Here is a 23038-nt window from a genome sequence, read left to right on the forward strand (position 1 = left end):
ACAATAATAATAATAAAGCATAGGCTTTAACTGTATCAGCATTATGTAAATTTGCAGAACTTGAGAAAAATGTGAAGGATGACTATGTTCATGCAGATAAACTGAGGTGAGTTTTAGTTTGCAGTGTACCATTTGAGATAATACAAGTTATTACGAGAGTTCATGGATTACTTGAACAGATGTATCTGTAATTTAGAAAATTTCAAATCTAAATAAAATCAATTGCTCTCATGAGTCAGTTTTCTCATCAATATAAATGCAATTAAGAGAAAAAATTTGGCACCCCACTTATTTTGATAATATATGAAATAGTATGAATCTACAAGTTAAATTTTTTTATTTGACTTTCGCTTACTCATTTACTGTGTTTCTGTCTGTATGAATGTATGCCACACCCATGTAGTAGAACAACAGGCAAACAGACTCTCTCTTCCCACCATGCAAGTCCTTGGGATCAAACTCAGGTGTCAGCGTTGGTAGTAAGGACCCTTACCCATTGAGCCATCCTGCTGGCTCTGACTCTACTTCCCCTTTAATTAAAAATAAATTTTCAGGCCAGGTGGTGGTGGCGCACGCCTTTAATCCCAGCACTCGGGAGGCAGAGGCAGGTGGATCTCTGTGAGTTCGAGACCAGCCTGGTCTACAAGAGCTAGTTCCAGGACAGGCTCCAAAGCTACAGAGAAACCCTGTCTGGAGGAGGGGAGAAAAAAAAAAAAAAAAAAAAACAAACAGAAAATAGATTTTCTTCTCACATATTATGATTGTTTCCCCTCCCTCTATAGCTTCCAGTTCTTTTCCACCACCCCTCCCATTAGATCTGCTTCCTTTCTCCCTTTCAGTAGAAAACAGATTTCTGAAGGATAATAATAAGATATAATAAAGCAAAAACTATCACACTGGAATCGACAGAACAAACAAAAGGAAAAGAGCCCAAGATAATGCACAAAAATCAGAGACCCACATTTGCACACTCTGGAATCACATAAAACACTAAATTGGAAGCCATTTAATTCATATGCAAAAGACATGTAGGGTTAAAAAAGGATAAATATATACATATACATATATACATATATATAGTATATTTAAAAGTATTTTTTTAAAAACAAAAATGAAAAACTCCAACACAACACTGTGAGAAAGGACCCTCCAAAGACGCTGTTGAGTGCATTTTCTATGGGCATCTATTGCTGGGCATGCAGCCTGCCATTAAGAGTAGTTTGCCCCTTGGAGGAAACTAAATTTTCATTTACAAGCCCCCTCACCCTAATATAGCCATCCTACTTCTCTTGCTTAGGAAGAGTGTGGTTGGTTTTTGTTTTGGTTTGTTTTGTTTTTACTCTTTGGGTGCCCATCACCCAGCTCCCAAATTTGTTTTTACTCTTTGGGTGCCCATTACCCAGCTCCCAATTTCTCCGTCTGGAGACTTATTCTTATTTATAAATGCCTGGCTTTAGCTTGGGTTGTTTCTAGTCAGCTTTTCTAACTAATTATCCTGTTTCTCTTTTTTTATTTAAAGATTTATTTATTTTTTATTAATATACAGTACTCTGCCTCCATGTATGCTTGCAGACCAGAATAGGGCACCAGATTTTGGTTGCTGAGAATTGAACTCAGAACCTTTGGAAGAGCAGGTTGTGCGCTTAACCTCTGAGCCATCTTTCCAGCACCAGCTTTTTTTATTCTATGTATCTTTCTTTCCTTCTTACTCTGTGGCATCCTCCTCTCCTCCTCCTTTTCTCACTCCTCCTTCTCTTGCCTAGATTTCTCCTCCTATTTCTTCTTTCTGCATTCCAGCCCTGCCTATATTTTCTCCTGCCCTGCTATTGACCATGCAGTTCTTTATTAGACCAATCGGGTGTTTTAGGCAGGCAAAGTAGCACAGCTTTGCCTGCTTAAACACAGTTAAACAAATGCAACATAAAGAATGCAACACATCTTTGCATCATTAAACAAATGTTCCAGCACGTAAGAGAATGTAACACATCTTAAACTAATATTCCACAAAAGGAGAGTTATCTGTCCTCCCCAGTCCGTTACTCTGTAATTCACTTCTGTGGTTCTATGGAAAGTAGTTTGTTTATCATTGAGTTAACAGCTAATATCCACATACAAGCAAATACATACCATATTTGCCTCTCTGGGGCTGTATCAACTTATTGAGGATGATTTTTTTCTTCTCGTTCCATCCTTATGCCTGTGAATTTCATGATTTAACAGATGGCTAATACTTCACTGTGTAGGTATACCACATTTTCTTTATCCATTCTGTTGAGGGACAGTGATTCCAATTTCTGGCTATTATGAATGGAGCTGCAGTGAACACAGCCAAACAAGTGTCTCTGTGTTAGGATAAAACAACCTTCAAGTATATATGCCCAAGAGTGGTATAACTGGATCTTGAGATAGATTCCCATCTACTTGAGGAATTGCCACACTGATTACCAAAGTAACTGTGCAAGTTTGCACTCCTACCAGCAAAGGAGGAGTTTTCCCCATCCTCCATATCTTCACTGGCATGAGCTGTCACTTTTGATAGTGATCTTAGCTATTCTGATAGGTGTAAAATATATAATCTCAAAGTAGTTTTGATTTGCATTTTCCTGATTACTAAGAGTGTTGAACATTTTTTAAGTGTTTCTCAGCCATTTTGAGTTTCCTCTTTTGATAATTCTATTTAGATCTATACCCTATTTTTAAATCGGATTATATTTTCTTAATATCTAGTATTTTTGAGTTCTTAATATATTTTTTATTTTAGCCCTCTTATCAGATGTGTAGCTGTTAAAAGTCTTTTCCCATTCTGTAGTCTGCTGCTTTGTCTGAATGATGGTACCGTGTTCCATGAAGAAAAAATTCTCAGTTTCATGAGTTCCCATTTGTTAATTGTTGGTCTTAGTGCTGTGCTAATAGGGTTCTATTCAGAAAGTCTTCCAATGAGTTCAAGGCTATTTCTCACTTTCTCCTCTTTCAGGCTCAGGGTATCTGGTTTTATGCTGAGCTCTTTGATCCACTTGGGCTTGAGTTTTGTGCAGGGTGACAAGTATGATTCTATTTAAATTCTTCTACATGCAACCATCCAGTTTGACCAGCATCATTTGTTGAAGATGCTTTGTTTCCCAGTTTACATTTCTGGCTTCTTTATTAAAAAAAAAATCAGGTGTCCACAGGTATATGCATTTATGACTGGATTTTCAATTAAGAGTCCATTGATCAATATGTCTGTTTTTATACCAATACCATGCTGTTTTTATTAATATAGTTCAGTAGAACAACTTAAAATCAGGGATGGTGAGACCTCCAGCAGTTCTTATATTATTCAAAACTGTTTTAGTTATCTTGGGGTTTTTTGTGTTTCCATATGAAGTTGAAGAATGTCCTTTCAAAATGTGTGAAGAACTATGTTGGAATTTGATGGGGATTGTACTGAATATGTATATTGTTTTTTGTAGGATGGCCATTTTAACTATATTAATATTACTGATCAAAGAGAATGGGAGAGCTTTCCATCTTCTGATATCTTCTCAAATTTCTTTCCTCAGTGTCTTAAGGATTTTGCCATACAATACTTTTACTTGCTTGGTTAGAGTTACCCCAAGATATTTGATATTATTTGAGGCTATTATGAAATGTATTGTTTCCCTGATTTCTTTCTCAGTCCATCTGTATGTAAGAGGGCTACATGATTTCTCTGTAATAAGCACTGATTATTTAAGGCATCTAAGATGCTACCTGTTCTAAAATTATTTAATATTACACCATATCATTAACTAATACAATTTTACTAAACTATAAAAGAATAACTAAATTCTGAAAAGCAAGAGGAATCAGTGGTTAGGGTATTTGATCCATGACGGATGCAGAGAACCAGTTCCTGCAAGTTGTCCCCTGACCTCCACATGTACCGTGGCTTGTAAACAACCATATATATATATGTATATATATCTCACACGACTCTTAATGCCAGGGGTGTGGGTTTGTGACCCACGTTGGGCACTATTTGTTGACAGAGGTTTCTGTCCTGCCTGATCCCACAGCTGTTCAGCCCCAAAGAATCACACAGAGGTCTACATTAATTATAAACTGGTTGGCCCAGTTAGCTCAGGCATCTTATTAACTCTTATAACCCATAATTTTTGTCTGTGTTAGCCACATGGCTTGATATCCTTTATCAGCGAGGCAATCTCATCTTCATTCCTCTGCATCTAGGTTACAACTGCAGGTTGAGTCTTTCTTCTTCCCAGAATTCTCCTGTTCTGGTTGTCTCGCCTATACTGGCCTGGCTAGTGGCCAATCAGCATTTTATTAAAGCAATACAAGTGACAAATCTTTACAGAGTAGAAGACCATTGTCCCACAGCATATACACACAATTATAAGTAAATATTTTGTTTTGTTTTGTGAGACAGGGTTTCTCTATCTAGCCCTAGCTGGCCTGAAACTCAGAGCCTCTGACTCCCTTACAGCCAAGGGGACCACACCCAGAATAAATAAATGTTTTTAAAAGGCTTAATTCTTTAAGAAAGAACTACATTTTTACTTCCTTCCATGATCTTTAAAACATTTTTTTTTCTTTTTAAAGTCTCCACAGTGGACTGGAAATATGGCTGCTCTTCCAGGGGACTCAGATTCAAATTCCAGCACCCAAATGGCAGTGCACAATAGTCTGTAACTACAGTTCCAGGGAATCCAATGCCCTCTTTCTGGCTTCTGAGGGCACCAGACACACATACAGGCAAAACACACACACACACACACACACACACACCAAACACAGAATTTTTTAAAGTATTACATGTAGGCAACACACACACACACACACACACACACACACACACACAGAGAGAGAGAGAGAGAGAGAGAGAGAGAGAGAATTTTTTAAAAGTGTTCACAACTGCCCTGCAGCTCAACACTCTCAATGTCACTAGTAAGAACACTTATTGGGATATAATTTTTATGTATTTGATTTTTACCACACTACACTGAAGGCAAAGGGAGCATCAATAAATGTTGGTTTTCTTTCTCCTTTTTGGGGGGGTGGGAGGAGGGGTGGTGCTTTTCAAGACAGGGCTTCTCTGTGTAGCCCTGGCTGTCCTAGAACTTACCCTGTAGACCAGGCTGGCCTTGAACTCAAAGAGATTCCCCCTGCCTCTGCCTCCCAAGTGCTGGGATTAAAGGCATGCACCACCGCCACCACCACCTGGCAATGTTGGTTTTCTTCCTTTATTCCTCTCCAGCCTCCTACTTCTTGATTTAAATAATCTTGATTTATTATCTTCCCTGGCCCAAGAACAAAATTGCACATGTGCATACTCCAGCACATGAAGATGCAAGTGCTAAGCAAAGTTTAGCTGAAATGCACCAGAAAGCTCCTCTCCTGGATTCTCTGTGACTTGTATTGAAAAACTGTGGTAGGAGAAACTAGGACAGCACAAGAAAATCAAAATTCAGAAAATCTTAACATTCCCAGAAGCCACAGACTGTCTGTATCCCTGAACCAACTGTTAAGCTATCATGTGATCTTTTCCTTAGCGGTTTTCAGTGACTCTTCAAGCAAATGTGAGCTCTACTTGTTAACAGACTATCTTTTAGTAAGGAGAAAGGCTCATTATTTAGTAGAAAAAGGAAAACAACAACAACAAAAGCAAAACAAGAAAAATTAGGTAAATGAATATTAAAATGAAAAATAACATTTACAAATCATATTTGGAGAGCTGGAAGGACAGCTCTTCCTGCGGAAGCAAACTCAGTTCTCAGCACCCATGATAGATGGGCTCACAAACCACTTCTAACTCCAACTCTAGGGGAATCCAATGCCCTCCCTCTTCTGATCTCCACAGGCATCTGCACACACTTGACATACACTCAGACACATACATATGTGTATGAATTAAAACTGAATTTTTTAAATTAGAGAACATATTAACAGCAGTTTTATTAAAATGAGGGTTGATTTACAATACTTATAAAATACATTTTTTTGCTTTTAAGATAAAATAATCTGAGGCTTCTTTGAAAATGAATGTTGGCTAACAAGTGCAGTTAACTTACTAAGTATTTAACTATTAAAATATACTAATGAGTTCTGTTTTTAAGGCACAGTTATTTGCCATTATTTTGTTTTGCTTTGTTTTCTGTTTTTTTGAGACAGAATTATTCTGTAGACCAGGCTGGTCTCGAACTCACAGAGATCCACCTGTGTCTGCCTCTTGAGTGCTGGGATTAAAGATGTACACCACCACTGCCCAGCTCTATTTGCAATTATTTTAATTAACAAAGATTACTTTGAAATTGGTTTCTTTCTGGACCTTCTATCAGATTTCTTCCTTAAAGTTTTTTGAGTTTCATAAAATTAATTTAGCTAGTGTTAAATTCAGATATGCTGAGACTAAATTATCCAGTACTAACCTAGCCACATGGGGCTACTTAAATTCTTCTCAGTAAAATAAATTAAAACAAAATACTGAATTTCTCAATTATACTCATGACATTTAACTTCCCAATTGCTACTATACTGAATAACACACATGTCATGCCTAAAACCAGAGACAATGTCCACATCTTTCTTAACTTTAATGTTCTCCATACAGCATTTGCTTGTTTCACCACTGCTGTTGATATTTTGGAAGTTACTAATGCCATAAGGTTTCACATCAAATTCTTGATTAACTAAGTAAATATACCTAATGAAACGATTCTTTATTCATCTGAAACAAGAAGAAACCATTATGCAAAGGAAGCAACTTTGTTAACCAATGGTGAAGGAGCAAACACTTCATAAAAAACATGTTAAGTATCACAAAAGAAAGTAGCTAGGATTCAGAAAGCACCTCTTTTTCATTCAAATACATAACATTTTGATGTTTACAAGTAGAAGCAAACACTTTATTATAAATGACAGATACTGAAGAAAATGCAAGCTGACATTCTACTAACTTCATATTTCAAACTTGAAGTTAAAATCCAAAAGAAAGTCTTTAGAAATCAAGAGTATATTTAAATTCTTTTATTAAATTCTACTGTCTTAGCCTCAAATTTCCAATTATGAAAACGAAGAGAGTACACTCAGATAAAATACCCGTCCTCTGCTAAAATCAGATAAGCACTGGCTTATTAAAGAAGTCTTTCATGATTTGAGGTCACTTCTATTACAAAGGTTTTTTTTATACTTCAAAACACAATTTTTAAGTAAATCTCTCCCTGCTTTCCATTCTTTAAAACACTGACAGCTTGTGTCTATGCCTGTGATCTCCATTACTCAGAAGGATGGCATGAGCCCAGGAGTCCGGGCCAGCTTAGACAACACAGTGAAGAGACCTCCTGCCACCCCTCCCCATCCCTCAGGGAAAAGGAGGGAATCTGAGGCAGGAGAGGAGAAGCAATCCCAATACTCAGGAACAAAGCATGGGTTTTGGGCCAGCCTTGACCACAAAGCTAGACCCTACCTTCAAGGGGAGGGGAGGGATAGGGGGTGGAGAAACCAGCATTACTGGGCAGTAATGGCACACGCCTTTAATCCCCATCACTCAGGAGACAGAGGCAGGTGGATCTCTTTGAGTTCAAGGTTTACTGAGTGAGTTCCAGGATAGCCAGGGCTACACAGAGAAACCGTTTCAAAATACCAAAAAAAAAAAAAAAAAAAAAAGAAAAGAAAAAGAAAAGAAAAGGGGGGGTAATCAAATCTTTTTTAAAGAGTTTATGTGACAATAATTTTTTTATTTTTTAATAATAACTGTTAAAAATAATAAAAATAAAATTAATCTGAAATACAAGCAGTTTTAGACATGAATGAGCTCATATCTCATATTAGTTTGAAGGGATGCTTTTGGGAAAAAGACATTCTAGTAATTTTAATATTTTTTTCGTAATCCTTCATTCTCATTCGGCTGCTGCTCACAAGGATTAAAGCTGACTAAGTCAGATATCAATGAATTATTTGGTATTTTTAATCTATTGCCATCATAAGTCTTTTTACATAAAACTAATTTTAATTTGTGCTTCTTTTCAACTGCAATAATGTATACCACATATAATTCCATTTGTATTGGGAAGGGAACAGGATGAACAATAAACTGAAACAATAAACTTAAAATTGGTCTTTATTTAAAATTTTTGGGGAGATTTTAACTATTGCAATCATCCTTTATCTGTTTCATGTCAGTTGGATTTTCTCAGGGAGTGGGCTTGTGCCAAACCACAACTTTTACCATATTTGCCCTCTCTTTGGAGGCTCTCTTCTATCAGAATTAATGGATATGCTTTCTCTCCTCTGCTTATGTCAGGATTACCGTATATGCCTTCTCTCTGGAGGCTCTGCTAACATCAGAATTAAAAGGGGCTCCCTGCCTATCTGCAGAAGGGAAAGTGTTTGCCTTCTGTCATGCGCCTTCAGACCTTTATGAGGACCAAAGGACACAATATTGCAGATTTGGTACATCCTTTCCCCTGTTAAAAGACAACTAACCAAATATTCTCCACCTCAGTACTAGAGACTGAACTAGGCTTTCCACACTTGGCAAGTGTTTCAGTACTGAGCTCCTGCCCCAGTCCTCCGTCATTCAAACATAAGACAAAGAGGAAAACAAAGATATAAGAGGTGGCTTCTGTTGTCTCCAAGGAGATTTATAAACGACTGACATGGAACAGGAAATGACTAGTGTTCTGGAAACTAGAGTTCAGCAGAGATTATCCCCTGTAACTGGAGTTAGGAGAAAGGAATTTTCAGTGATAACTTTATATGCAAGGAAGGGGCAGAGCAAGACTCTTGGAAAAAGAAAACAAAGACTGTAAGTAGAGGTTGGGAAAATAGTGCAGTTGGCAAAGAACATATTCCAAGGACCTGTGTTATCTCCAATACCCATGTAAAAGCTGGGATATCTGTAACCCCAGCCCTGGGGAAGCAGACAGGAGACCTCTTGGACCTTTGGGCAGACAGTGCTGTCTAACCTAAATACCAGAGATCCTGTCTCCAAACAACAAGGCTATGGCACTCAGGCAATGACATCTCAACAACTATGGTATGACATGTAAGTGCACACACATGAACACACACAGGCAATAACAACTGTTAGCCTCAGAATACCTTATAACACCAACCATAAAGGGGTGGGGAGGGCTTCACAAAATTGGGTGTAGTGACTCACACCTGTAATTCCAGCATTTGAGAGGATAAATCCTGGGCTCCTAATTGACCAAGATCAAGGACAGCCTGCATATTTTAGCAAAACTTTGTCTCAAATTAATAAAAATATAAAAAGAGACTGGGATACAAATCAGTAGTGTTTGCTGAGCATGTGCAATCCTGAGCTAGGTTCAATCTGGGTAAGCTACTAGGGGAAGTGGAAGAAGAGCTGAAGTCAAAATGCTTAACAATCAAATATTCAAGTATTTTTACCTTTGAACATTATCATTCAGTCTAGCCATTGGAAACCTGATGTACAAGGAACTTCCTCAACAACACTGAGAAGTGACACAATACCCTTACTCAGAGAATCTGTTTCTCTCTAAGAGTTAAGGTATGGGGAAAAAACTAATTCCAACCAAAGCTTCATGAACTCACATCAATCACCAATTCCTTTGGGGGATGGATTTACATGTCAGTGTAATTTGCAGTGTGGTTCCCTGGCATTTTGTTCTCAAGCCTACAAATGCAGCTAATGTGACCCCTCCAGCTGCAGCTTCCTTCCTGCATTTCTGAAGCTCTGGGTATCTACACACTTAGAGCTCTGTTCAACCGCACACAAAAGACTGGCGATTGGCCAAAAAGCTTCTGCCACTCCCGGGTGCATTCTCCACCGAGGTTCAAGATTTTCTAATTTAATTCAGCCATGAAATGATGCCTACTACCTTTGCATGCTACGGCAATGTAAAAGAAATTAAACTCCAATGTCAAGCTAACAAAAATGCAAAGCCAATAAAATATATAATAGATGTTCTTATAGAGGCCTATGAAAATAATTTCAACCCATTAAGCTGATCCTTGAAATTTCCTCAAAGATTTGCTATTTCCTCAGAATTTTACCAATAGCAAGAAAATCACCAGCAAGCTTTTTACAGCATACAGATCCAACTGTATTGACAAAGCTCCCTTTTGAGCATCCCATGCACACTGCTAACTGGAATCAAGAGTGAATGCTGTCAGCACCTTCACCACACTGGTTGATATGACCTATGACTGTGATGGGGAGATAAGACATTCAAGAATGACCTGAATTTCTGCTGTCACTAAAGCAGAAGTGGTTATAAACACAGAAAGCATGATTCTATAAGCCAAGAATATACCATTCTGATATATAAAAGGGGGCAGGGATTAATGGAGGGGTAGGATATGAATTGGGGTAGAGTCTTCTATAAGGCCTGGCCAGGTTCAAGCACCAGCAGCAACCTGGCTAATGCATAGTTGTGGTAGGAAGGAGTATTCCACACTGCCCTGGGTTTCAGAAAACACTATTACTGAATCTACACCCATCTCTAAGCTTCTTCTCCCCACTGCTCTATTGTTCAAGTATCAAAGAGTACTTGTTAAACCTTGAACAGACATGTTTAATAGTCAAATTTTAACTATGCTAAACCTGTAAAACATTAAAAGGCATGGAAAAGCACTGATCTAATTTTCTTCCTTTTGCTGGACATCTTCCTACAGTTAGCTACAGACAGCATGCCCTTCAACAGAAAGTGTGGGTCTCGGAGAAACCCTGGAAACAAGTGTAGTGACAGAAACTCAGCACTCAGGAGGCTGAGGGAAGAGCCAGCCTGGGTCACACAGCACAACCCCTCACCAAAAGCAAGTCAACAAACGAGGATATTTGGACTTTAAATATCCATTTCTGATCAATACTGCCTTCATGTAACATTCAAGGAATATTTAGTAAATACAAATAAGGCAAGAAGGGTCTTCTAAATGCCCCCCCCCCCAAAGTCAGCAACTCTAAGAATTGAAAGTAAAGCAACTAAAAAACTGTTCATCATAATTTATGATCAGGTAAAAGAAACTGCTTCACACACAAGTTAAAACTGCAAATTCCAATTCCTCTGCATGTACTGCATGGGAAGGAAATTGCTGAACATTACTTGCAGCCTGAATAACTAATTCACTCCTAAGTAGCCACAAAAAACTGATATGACTTTATTACCATTTACATGAAATGGACATGTACATTACATTACAAGGACACAGCAAGGCTTCCATATTATACTTTTTGGACACAGGATCTAGCTTTGTAGCTCAGGGTCTTGCTCAGCCTGCAGAAAGCTAGGAATACTGGCATACACCACCTGGCATGGGTATCTCCAACCTCCTCTGAAAGTGTAATATACTTTACAGGTGAAAATAGCCTGAAATGCTGAGTTGGTAACACTAAATTCTTGACATTTACCTCTTGGGAAGTAGAAGAGAATAGAACCACAATGAGATAAGGAAGACTATCAAAACAATCTTTCAAACAAAGAAACTTAACTTATAAGAACACATTTGTTAAGACAATACCATCTCCAGAAAATATCAACTTACCAGTATGTGCTGTAGCTACTGCAATCCATACACACTGTATGCTGAGCTTTCTCTTGCTTTTCTGACCTCTTATGGTTGGGCAAGGTTATCTGCGCATCTTCATAATGTTTCTTTGCATGGCCGTTCACATACCTTACAAAGCCAAATGAAATTTTTATTTTAATTTAAATATTGCTTTTAAAAGTTGTAAAAGATGATGAAATTGTTAACCAAATTAAAATAACAACTCTTGAAGAAATGAGTCATGTAGTGAATTATTTATTTCACTACTATTTACATTACCACGATTAACTTCTATGTTGACGCTTTCCCTATAGCTTTTTTTCTTATTAAGGTTTTTTTTTAAAAAAAAAAAAAATCCTAACACCCAGCTTGAGTTATTATAAAAAAAAAAAAAGTAAATAAACTCTGTAGACAAAATTAATCAACCTCCTTTCGCAGGACCATATGCTGGAGTTGCGCCTACAATGTGAAAGTCAGTAAGACAGTTTCTGCTCTCCTGGATATGGGACCTTTCCTCTGAAGGCCTCATCAGCGACACTCATGGAAACACATTTGTTTAGAACAATCCAAACAAAAGAAAAATCAACTTACGTTCAGAAAAACAAATTTCTCCATGTGAACAAACAGCCCACAGTTGGTTGTATTCCTACCAGTTTTACAGCTTTCCAAGTGTTTTGTTTGTTTGTGTTTGTTTTTGTTTTTTGATAACAGGGTTTCTCTGTGTACCCCTGGCTGCCCTAAAACTCATTCTGTAGATGAGGTTGGTCTCAAACTCACAGAGATCCATATTCCTCTGCCTCCCGAGTGCTGGGATTAAAGGTGTGCGCCATCATCACTCAGTCAACTCAAGCTTAATAAACCATGTTTGATTATGTTTATTGGTGGGGGAGGTTCCATGCCACGATCCCTGGGAGAAGGTTCCCTTCTTACCAAGTGGGTCTACCCAGGGGGAATCAGGCTTGGTGGCAAGTGCCTTTACCAACTAAGCCATCTCGCCAGCCCTAATAAATCATTTTATTACAGCAGGAGAACTGTAACAAAGTAAACATCCATTTGCATGCTGCACCCAAATGCATCTACACTTTTCCTAAAGACTGTGGAATACTGTCCCTGGCCTCTACTAGAAAACCCTTAGGACACAAAACATCCCAGTTCTTTGAAAACAACCAGTCTGCAGAAGACAGGAATTACTTAAAACCTCAAGTGGTGAATCAAATGTTGGATCACCGGCACCAAAATAAACGGACTAAGCAAGCTGGCAGTTTCACTGTGAGGTGCCACAGTTGCTCAGGGAACTGCACTTACCTTGGGGACGGAGAGTGGTAGCATGTAGTAGGCTCAAGTACAGCCTTCGCTACATTCCAAGGAAAGCTTATACCCTTAACTTCAACTCAGAATTCTATCATTCTTTTTTTATACCTTTTCCCCCTAGACTTTAAAACCATACATCCTCTGTCTCCAGAAGTAGATTTAGTTTTAAAATAAAATAACAATTAAGGGTACATGCTTGGAAACTAGCCTTTCAAAGTCAGGCCTTTCACACACTAGCCAAAGAAGTAAGAAAGTAACCTTTCTACACTTTGTTTTCTCACCTGTGCATGGAGGTTACAGTATATGTATCATACGGAGTATTGGGCAATTATATTAAATAATCCTGACTCAAAAGGAGTGTGTGTGGTTACTTCATTAGCAGTTCCCTTACACATTTAACTACTGTTTACTCAGAATCCAAATAATAAACCAATAGCTTAAAGAGTAGGCCCATGAAGCACTACTGATAGCAGTGTGTTGCGTGCTGGAGCACTTGCTGTTTAACTGGAAAGGTAAACTCTGCCTGTGTGAGCTCAGTAACCTCCTTCATATGCTATCTTTTTAGCGCACACCATGAAGAACAGGAATGAAGAATTCCTTCACAACAATAATGAATGGCATAAGCACTTCAGGGCTTTGGAAACTGATCCTCTTTACACAGTACACACAGAGAAGATCTTCGGTTATAATGCTGCAGTTTCCTAATGTCCTCTATATTTAAACTGTTCCTGTGTGACTGAAAACAAAGGAGACTGACATCTGTGCATGAAGATGTCATGGTGAAACCCAATATACTAACTAGGAATTTTGATAAAAGAAGTAAAATTCAATGTCCCTATAAAGGTCAGTAATAAAAGTATAATTATTGAGGGATGACATTAAAATAGCAATGTTTTGGCAATTACTGAAACACACTAGTCAGAAGTTAACAGCATAAAGCTAGATTACATAAAAGTAAGTACTTCCAAGGTGGGTGGTGGTGGTGCACACCTTTAATCCCAGCACTCAGAAGGCAGAAGCAGGTGGATCTCTGTGAGTCTGAGGCCAGCCTGGTCTACAGAGTGAGTTCCAGGACAGCCAGGACTACACACAGAGAAACCTTCAAAACTTCAAAAAAAAAAAAAATCTAAATTTGAAATTGCCTTTGATTATAAATAACCCACCATGCAGAGTCTAGAAAATTTCACCTTACTTTTCCAAAGCCCAGAGAACTGTTTGTTGCTTCCTATTTGTCAAGAACATTAATTTTCCCCCCCTTTTTCCCCTCAAAATGTCCTGCTCTTTCCACTGGCATACAACTGTCCACATTTAGACATGGCACTCTGCTCCATCTGGAGGCATCGTATCTACCGAATTATCATCCTCACTTCTCAGAGCTAGGAGAGGAGTATACCTCTTCAGTGCAGAATCTAAGTGCTTCTACTTATCTTTTTAAAAAATTATCTGTCCAAAGCATTTTCAGGCTCCCTAGAGCCTGGAGATTTTGAAACCACAGCAGCCACAATTAAGATACAATGAGAAAAATCAAGATATTTGAACAAAAAAAATGTTTTCTTCATGCAATGAGGATTTAAAGTAACAATAGGGAAATATCCTAAATAAACACAACTTAAACCCCTATGATTTAGCTGACTGCGACTGCTGAAAGCTATTCAAAGTAGACCTTCCCTCCCCACACACCTTTTTCTTTCCTTATTGGGAGGGGTGGTTAGTTGGATTTTGTTTGCTTTATTTTTTGAAAGAGGACTTCTTTTTGTTTGGTTGGTTTTGGTTTTGGTTTTTCAAGACAGGGTTTCTTTTGGTAGTCCAGGCTGTCCTTGGAACTCGCTCTGTAGACCAGGCTGGCCTCAAACTCACAGAGATCCACCTGCCTCTGCCTCCCAAATGCTGGGATTAAAGGTGTGCGCCACCACTGTCAGGCTCAAAAATCTCACCCTTTGGGCTGGAGAGATGGCTCAGAGATTAAGAGCATTGCCTGCTCTTCCAAAGGTCCTGAGTTCAATTCCCAGCAACCACATGGTGGCTCACAACCATCTGTAATGGGGTCTGGTGCCCCCTTCTGGCCTACAGACATACACACATATACAGAATATTGTATACATAATAAATAAATAAATATTTTTAAAAATCTCACCCTTTACTTTAGACTGTCTTAGAACGCACACAAGCGGGCCTCAAACTCACAGCAATCCTCCTCCCATGTTGTTAGAATTACAGGCATGAACTATCATGCCCACCTCTCAGACTAGATGATTTCTAAAGCTAAATGGCAGTAGAAATGTCCTGTGTTACAGTTAGAAGTAATGGCATTTTGAAGCCAACAATTGGAAAGACATGCTTAGGACTGAAATGGGAGCTACTGAATCTACATGAAAGCAAAATGTTGTTTTCAGTTTGGTCTGATTTTTAAACAGGGTCTTATGTAACTATAATCCAGACTGATCATGACCAAGGATAATCTTAAACTTTTGATCCTCCTGCCTCTTCCTCATGAGAGCTGGAGCACAGAAATAACTACCACACTAAGTGTTGTGCAGTGCTGAGAAGAGAACCCAGGGTTTCATTCATACCAATAAAGTGCTCTACTAACTGAGCCACACCCCATCTCAAAGGCAAACTATTTTTTTTTTTTTTTTTGGTTTTTCGAGACAGGGTTTGTTTCCCTGTAGTTTCTAGAGCCTGTCCTGGAACTAGCTCTTGTAGACCAGGCTGGCCTCGAACTCACAGAGATCCGCCTGCCTCTGCCTCCCGAGTGCTGGGATTAAAGGCGTGCGCCACCACCACCTGGCTGAAAGGCAAACTATTTTAAGTGAAATATTTGGTATATCTCAGGCAGGAGTAAGTAATACATGGGCCACTTCCGAAGGTAATTCCATTATCTGTAAATATTTCATTTTTCTTAGGATTTTCTTCCCCAGAAAAATCTATCTGGAATTTGATTCAAGTAAATGAAGAGAGTAGACAGGCAGATAACAAGTGGAACAAGACTGGCTTCGTGCTGATTGCACTGACATAATGAAAACATGGGAACCAAGTGACTACTTTGAAGTGGGCTTAAATCTTACCCTACTAAAAAGATTTAAAAAAAATCATTTGCTAAACTTTTGTTTCAATATTTAAGTATCCTTATTTGATTTTCTCAAGCAAACATTACTAGAAGGTTGTCTAAATCACCAAATATTAATTCTGCATAAAAGCATAAAATCCTCGTAGATTTTCCCTTTCTGTATCAGACAACAAAGTGTTCAACCTGAGAGCACTACAAAATGGCATGCTATGATTAACAAAAGTATTAAATACACTTTAATATAAAGCTTTCAGGCAAATTTTTTAAGGCAAGTAGGGTAATAAATAATATATATGTTACGTACCTTCCACAGTGGACACTTGAACAAGTCAAACAGACCCAGGGGCTTTTGTTGGACCTGCACACTAATAAAAAGAAAAACACAACACAGCATTTGGATTGTGTTATTTCCCATTGTTCCCCAATTTCTAGTGGTATCCTGTGATTATAAATTCCACCGCTGCGCAGGTGTTTTGAGGTCAGGAATCATACCTGAGGAGTGAGCTTACACAGATAACTGTCTACCTAAAATTGTATCAAAAAGAATTTAAATGCACACCCATGGTGTTGTACATTTTAACTGATTCAATTAAAATGGCCTAGCCACAAATTAAACATACGAACACATGTTCCCTTTATTACTTATTCTCTTTTGCAGTCTCGCAACAGGTTTCCCATTAAAAGCATTTGGTACTTTTTTTCTTTTTAAGTCTCTTTTAATCACATATCTTTGCCATTTAGGTCATATACAGCTGTAAATAGCAACTCTTCCTTTATTTAATTAAAGGAATAACCTTAAGTCACAGTTAAGACTAATCCTAGTTTTCTAAAAGTATTTTGCAGAAAACATGACAAATGAAATGTTCTTGATGATGGTGTATGTAAGGCAATTATTTTCATTGAAGTGTTACAGCTATGAAGTTAGAATTTTAAATTTAAAGTTCAAGTTTAACAGTGTTACAGTTTTGAAGTGTTGATTACAATTTTTTGGTGGGCTGTTAGGCCATTTGCCTAACATGCTGGAGTCCTGTGTTTGATTCCCAGCAACTCATTTCAAAAACATGTTTTTCACTTCTTCATTCAAATACCCAAAAGTCCAACATGTAATAATAAAAATTTAACTCTCAATCAATTTAAGAATAGAACAGGTCATAACATGAAAGTTTACTTCATGTTAAGATCTTACCAGTTGGACAGTAGTGGTGCATGCCTTTAATTCCAGTACTCAAAGGCAGAGGCAGGCAGATCTCTGTGAGTTTGAGGACAGCCTGGTCTACAGATCAAGTTCCAGGACAGTCAGGGCTATACAGAGAAACCCTGTCTCATAAAAAAAAAAATCATAAAGGTGAGCCCTAGATACTTAGATTCAAGTTTTGGCTCTCCCATCATGACCAGAGACGAGGAGAACACTATGAAAGTCTTCACTGTGAGATGGAGAGCAGAGAGTAACTAACATGCCCTCTAAAACCTAACATTTTCAAAGTGGGCTAGAACTAGGGGGAAAGGCACTCACATCACCTCCTTCATAAATAAAAACCTTCCAATTTTACTTTCTACCTAATCTTAAAAGGCTTAAACAAGGACTGGAGAGATGGCTCAGTAGGTAAGCTCTTGCAGAGGACTCAGTTCCCAGCACCCACATGGCATCTCATAGTGATCTGTAACTAGTTCTAAGGGATCCAACACTCTCTTCTGGCTTCCAAGAGCACCAGGCACACACATGGGTGCATAGCAAACACATTACATAAACATAAATAAACCTTTTCCGAAGATTTTCTTATTAAAATATGATTATTTTATGCAGCATGAAAACACAAAATTTCATAAAGCAATAGTTGTATTTGTTTCATGGGTCTGCCAACCTCTTTTTAAAAGAGAAATTATTGTTAATCTAAGGGGAAACAAGAGGCTTAACCAAAGAATAAGTGCTACTATAGTATCATTTTCGAAGCCCAATGATTTTCAGATGTTTTTTCCCACCTTCCATCATCTGAGGCAAGCATTCTACCACACTGCCTATAAGTAACAGCATCTCACTACAGCAGGAGGGCTGTAAGGGGTGAGAAGTACTTAAAAATCGCTATTCAAACTACCACAAATACTGATGCAACAGGGAAACACAGAGCTTTACCCCCTTACACAATCTTAAACCTGAAACATTCTAAAAGTTTTAGTAACCAAAACAATACCCTTCTTCAAAATAAAGTTCATTTATAGTGATCTAATGTTTCTATAGCACCCATTGTTATTATGTTGCCAGAAACTATTACAACTTTCATGACTATCACCTCATTTAACCCTTTACAATCCCAGGAGGTAGGAACTATACTCAAAAAAGAGGCATGAAGAAGTTACACGTTTTGTTAATTTGTGGAGCCAGCAGGAACTTGGGTTCATACGGTGTTTGAAGGAACAGACTGGTACTGAGAAGTAGGTCTAAAACCTACTATTTTTCATGTCTTGCTACTTAGTTATTCGCTCATGCTGGCCCCAAATTCTCAATCCTCTTGACGCATCTTCCAAAGTATCTGACTACAGGCTTAAGTCACCACAGTAGGAAAGCCATGTTTTTGGTTGCTGACCCTTATTTTGTGTTTGTAGATAGTGTCTCATTGTGCTGTCCAAATTAGGCTAGAATCCCTCCCTGGGCTTATTCTCCTGCTCAGCCTCCAGAATAGCTGGAACTATGCACCTAAGTATCACCATTTGGCTTCACTTCTGTTTTTAAAAGACACCTTAACTATATGGGGCTTAACTTCTGGGGCTGGGGAGAGGGCTCAGTGGTTAAGAGAGCACTGGCTGGCTGTTCTTCCAGAGGTCCCAAGTTCTATCCCCAGCACCCACATGGTTGCTTATAACTCTCTGTAACTTCCCATTTCCTGCTGAAAAACACCAATACACATAAAATAAAAATAATTTTAAAAACTATATGCTTCTGTGTCTGCACCTGCAAAGAAATCATTTTAAAGTCTGGACACATAGACAGTAATGTTAAAAACAGTTATATAATATAGGCAGTGGCACACGTCTTTCATCCCAGCACTGGAGAGACAGAGGCAGATGAATCTCTGTGTTTGAGACCAGTCTAATCTACAGAGGGAGCTCAAGAACAGCTAAGGCTATAAAAAAAACCCTGTCTCAAAAAAACCCCATCCTCCCCACCCAAAAAAGCACAGTGTGAGGAATGGAGACATTGGAACCTGCTCTCACAACTATACTGTCTGCAGTGTTTCAAAATTACATTTCTTCTCTCATAACAAATTTAATGCTCTAAATTTAAAAATATTGACACTCTAAATTTACACTAGCAGACATAATTTTTAAACATTAGTAGTAAATAAAAACCTGAATATTTTAACTATGGATTTGTAAAAATATAATCAAAGTACTTAATATTGAAGCATGTGCACACATTCCATATAAAATCCAAAGCACAAGTACTATCCTCTTAAAATTTAAGGATAAGGAGCATCATTCATCATAAAGGGTCTACAAATATAAGCAGAATTATGATGCAGACTAACCCACTTTCCTGGAAATTAAGAGCCAGGCACATAATGCTCTATTACGTTTCCAGAGAACAACACAACATGAAGTTCTTAGACAGAGCACCAGGAGGCAGCCAGGGCCAGGATAGTGAGCCAGGGAGGACTGGAGAGGACTGAGTGGAGATCAAACCAGGGAGAAGAGCAAGCACGCAGACATGCCAGGCAAAGGATTCAAGGGAAGACTGCAGAACCAAGCACTCAGGGCTGAGGCGAGAAAGACAGGAAGCACAGCTCAGTCTTCTCCTTGAAAACCTTCCCCATGCTTCTCCTTTTACCTTTGTCCTTTTCTTCTTCCAGGCCAGCAATCGGTCTCTCTTGAATTATTTATAAGTAAATTACCCATTGGTAAAGCCGCTTAAGCATTTGTTATAACAGTTTTCCCTTTCTGATTAATTATTCTGTGGTTGTTCCCATTAAGAGTTCTTGCTTCTCATTCCCTGATTCTGGGACTGCCCTGGGCACCTGAAAATGACAAAGTGATTCCATGCAAATCCAGTCTTAAGAAATTCATCACTTCCCCTTGCTATTGTTTGGAATGCTAGCTCAAGAGGAGATTGGCCACCATGTGAGAAGTCTTACTACTGAAAGAGACATACTGTAAGCCTACACTGAAGGGGTCAGAGGAAATGACATTATGGGAGCACAGAGGAGCAATCATTTCCCCAGAAACACGTTGAGTTAAGATGTTCTGACTACAGATATTCTGCCTGATGAAAACCTAGACAAGTGTCTTCTGACTCACAACTGTAAGCAAAGCACACAGCTTTTTAGAATTACAAGGATACAGTGATGTATGACCACCCAGCAAGCAGTATCTTCCATTTGCCAATCAGGTCAACAGCATTCCTGGCACTATTAGTTAAGAGAAAGGGAGCTTTAAGGAATTCCACCAACAGGAATTGAAGCTGTCCAAAGGCATGACAAGGAAGTGAAGGTTAAGGCATTGCAGACTATCTTGAACTAACTTGCTTTCCATTGGGGATCTTTCTGTACTGAACAGTATTATACTCAAAAGCTCAGTGTCACATGTGTTCCCAGCCCTAAGTGTGATTAATTCTTAATAAGTATAAACATTACTGATGTAGGATTCCCCTCTGTATGCTATGTTTTACTGCCACTGGTTAATAAAGAAGCTGCTTTCGGCCAATGGCTTAACAGAATATAGCTGGATGAGAGAGAGAGAGAGAGAGAGAGAGAGAGAGAGAGAGAGAGAGAGAGAGAGAGAGAGAGAAGCTATATAGCTGCCACAGGAGATAGATGCCTCTGCCAGAGCCCACTGAAACTTTGCTGATAGGCCACAACCTCATGATTATGCACATTTTTTTTTTGGTTTTTCGAGACAGGTTGGCCTCGAACTCAAAGAGATCCACCTGCCTCTGCCTCCTGGGATTAAAGGCATGCACCACCATCACCAGGCTGGTGATGTACAGATTAATGGACATGGTTCGTTTATGATAAAGTGCTAGCTAGCAATCCACTTAAGCTATTGGCCCAACAGTATTACAATTAATATAGTTTCTGTGTGTGATTATTTCTGGTCTCGGAAGCCGGGAAATGAACAAGCAGCTACCAACACATCACTCCTAATGTCTCCCTATATTACATTAAAAAAAAAAAACCCTAAGTGCTGTGTGATAATCCTCTGTACACTGTGAATATGTACTACTCTCATTGGTTAATAAAGAAGCTGACTGGCCAACAGCTGAACAGGGTATGGTTAGGCAGGTGAGCCAAAGTGAGAATGCTGGGAGAAGGGCAAAGTCTGAGGAGTCGCAAGCAGAAGCAGGGAGAAGCAACATGGACATGCCATACTGAGAAAAGGTACCAAGTCACGTGGCAGAGGGCAGATAAGAAATTTTCTCTTAGAATTCTTAGCAGAAAACACAGTGATCAGAACTTCTGCTTGCACTGATTGAATTGGGCCTTGATCAATGACCCCCAACCCTAACAAAGAACCCTTCCTATCTGGAACAGACCAATTACCTTTACAGGAACTTAACTATTTCTTTGTAGACTCCAAGCAAACAGACTAGAGTCTTGTATCTAATGATCCAAGCATTGATTTTGAAGCTGACAAAAAAATAATTTTTAATCCTGCTGCTTTAACACAACAACAGTTGATTCCAGAGCCTGCTTGCTCACCACCAGATGGGACATGGCTATGGAACAAGCCAGGCGGTGATGGCACATGCCTTTAATCCCAGCACTCAGGAGGCAGCAGGTAGATAGATCTGTGAGTTCAAGGCCACCCTCCTGATCTACAAAATGAGTTTCAGGACAGCCAGAGCTACACAGAAAAACCCTGTCCTGCCTAAAACAAACAAACAAACCAACAAAAAAAACCCTAAAAACATATTTTCAGATATTTTTCAGAGGAATCTCTAATATATAGACAGCATTGGCCAGCAAAAGTCTCTCAGAAATCATTATGCCTGACTTAAATAGTCAAAGCTACATTAAATGAAATAAAATAACCTGACTTTATTAAGTTTATTTCAAAATTGTTACAATTATCTTAGTACTAGAATAATTAAAATCAGGCATGTCTATTGTAATATTTAGGAAATAAAATATACCTAGAAGCACGTAATGAAAGACAACATAAAAAGGTTCAAACACCTTAGTAAGATAGTAATCAGCTCAAACATTTAAGTACATGGCTGGAGAGATGGCTCAGCTAGTGAGAGCACTTGCTGTTCTTGCAGAGGACTGGGTTTGGTTCCCAATATCCACATGGTGGTTCATAACCATCCCTATTCTCCAGTTCCAGGAAATCCAATATCCTCTTCTGACCTCTATGGGCACCAGACATGTATGTGGTGTACATACATGCAGGCAAAACATTCATACATATAAATAAATACAAAAGAAAAAATGTAAGAACATTTAAAAGACTGGAGAAAAACAAACACCAAGACTACTGAAATATAGCAAACTCAGAGGCATTTGGGACCGATACTAGATCTTGGTTAACCAATATAATTCAGTGAAATATACCTTGGTATCTATTCTTTTTTTAAGTGTATGTGCAACACGTGGGTCTCTATGATTTTTTAAAGATTTTTTAAGGATTTATTTATTATCTATACACTGTTTTGCCTGTATATGTCCCTGCAGGCCAGAAGAGGGCACCAGATCTCATTAAGGGTGCTTGGGAGCCACCATGTGAGTGCTGGGAATTGAATTCAGTGCTCTTAACCTCTGAGCCACCTCTCCAGCCCAATTTTTTAAAGATTTGTGTGAGCCTGTGTGTGCAGACATGCACATGTACTCCACATGTGTGAAGGCGCCCACAGTGGCCAGAAAAGGTTCACACAGTCTAGAGCTGAAGTTACGGGTGCTTGTGTACTCCTAACATTATTGCTGGAAAACAAATCCCAGTTCTTTGGAAGAGCAGCAAGCACTCTTCACCACTGAGCCACACCACCAGCCCCTCCACCGCATTTTTTATATAAGGTCTCCATTGAGCCTGCAGCAATTTGGTTAAGGTGAGCCATGGCCAATGAGCACCATGGACTTGTTCTGCCTCAGGCCCACACCAGACCCCAATACTGGGACTACAGATCAGCACTGCCACATCAGACTTTTAATGTGGGTGCTG

General features: G+C 38.8%; 1 protein-coding gene across 7 annotated transcripts in view; it reads right to left on the bottom strand.

The window, feature by feature from the left end:
- Positions 1-23038, bottom strand: part of Usp3 (ubiquitin specific peptidase 3) — a 76966-nt gene that overhangs the window by 34801 nt on the left and 19127 nt on the right. For 6 of the 7 annotated variants that reach the window (XM_038324431.2, XM_038324430.2, XM_042054815.1 and 3 more), the window contains 2 exons: positions 16194-16254; positions 11509-11640 (listed from right to left, as the gene is read on the bottom strand). In XM_038324431.2, coding sequence (XP_038180359.1) covers positions 11509-11640; positions 16194-16254 — 193 coding nt within the window. Of the gene's footprint in view, positions 1-11508; positions 11641-16193; positions 16255-19712; positions 20500-23038 lie in introns of those variants that run through there. The other variant, XM_038324432.2, reaches the window with a different exon arrangement.

The sequence above is a fragment of the Arvicola amphibius genome, chromosome 3 (genome assembly GCF_903992535.2).
Source record: "Arvicola amphibius chromosome 3, mArvAmp1.2, whole genome shotgun sequence".
Taxonomy (NCBI): domain Eukaryota; kingdom Metazoa; phylum Chordata; class Mammalia; order Rodentia; family Cricetidae; genus Arvicola; species Arvicola amphibius.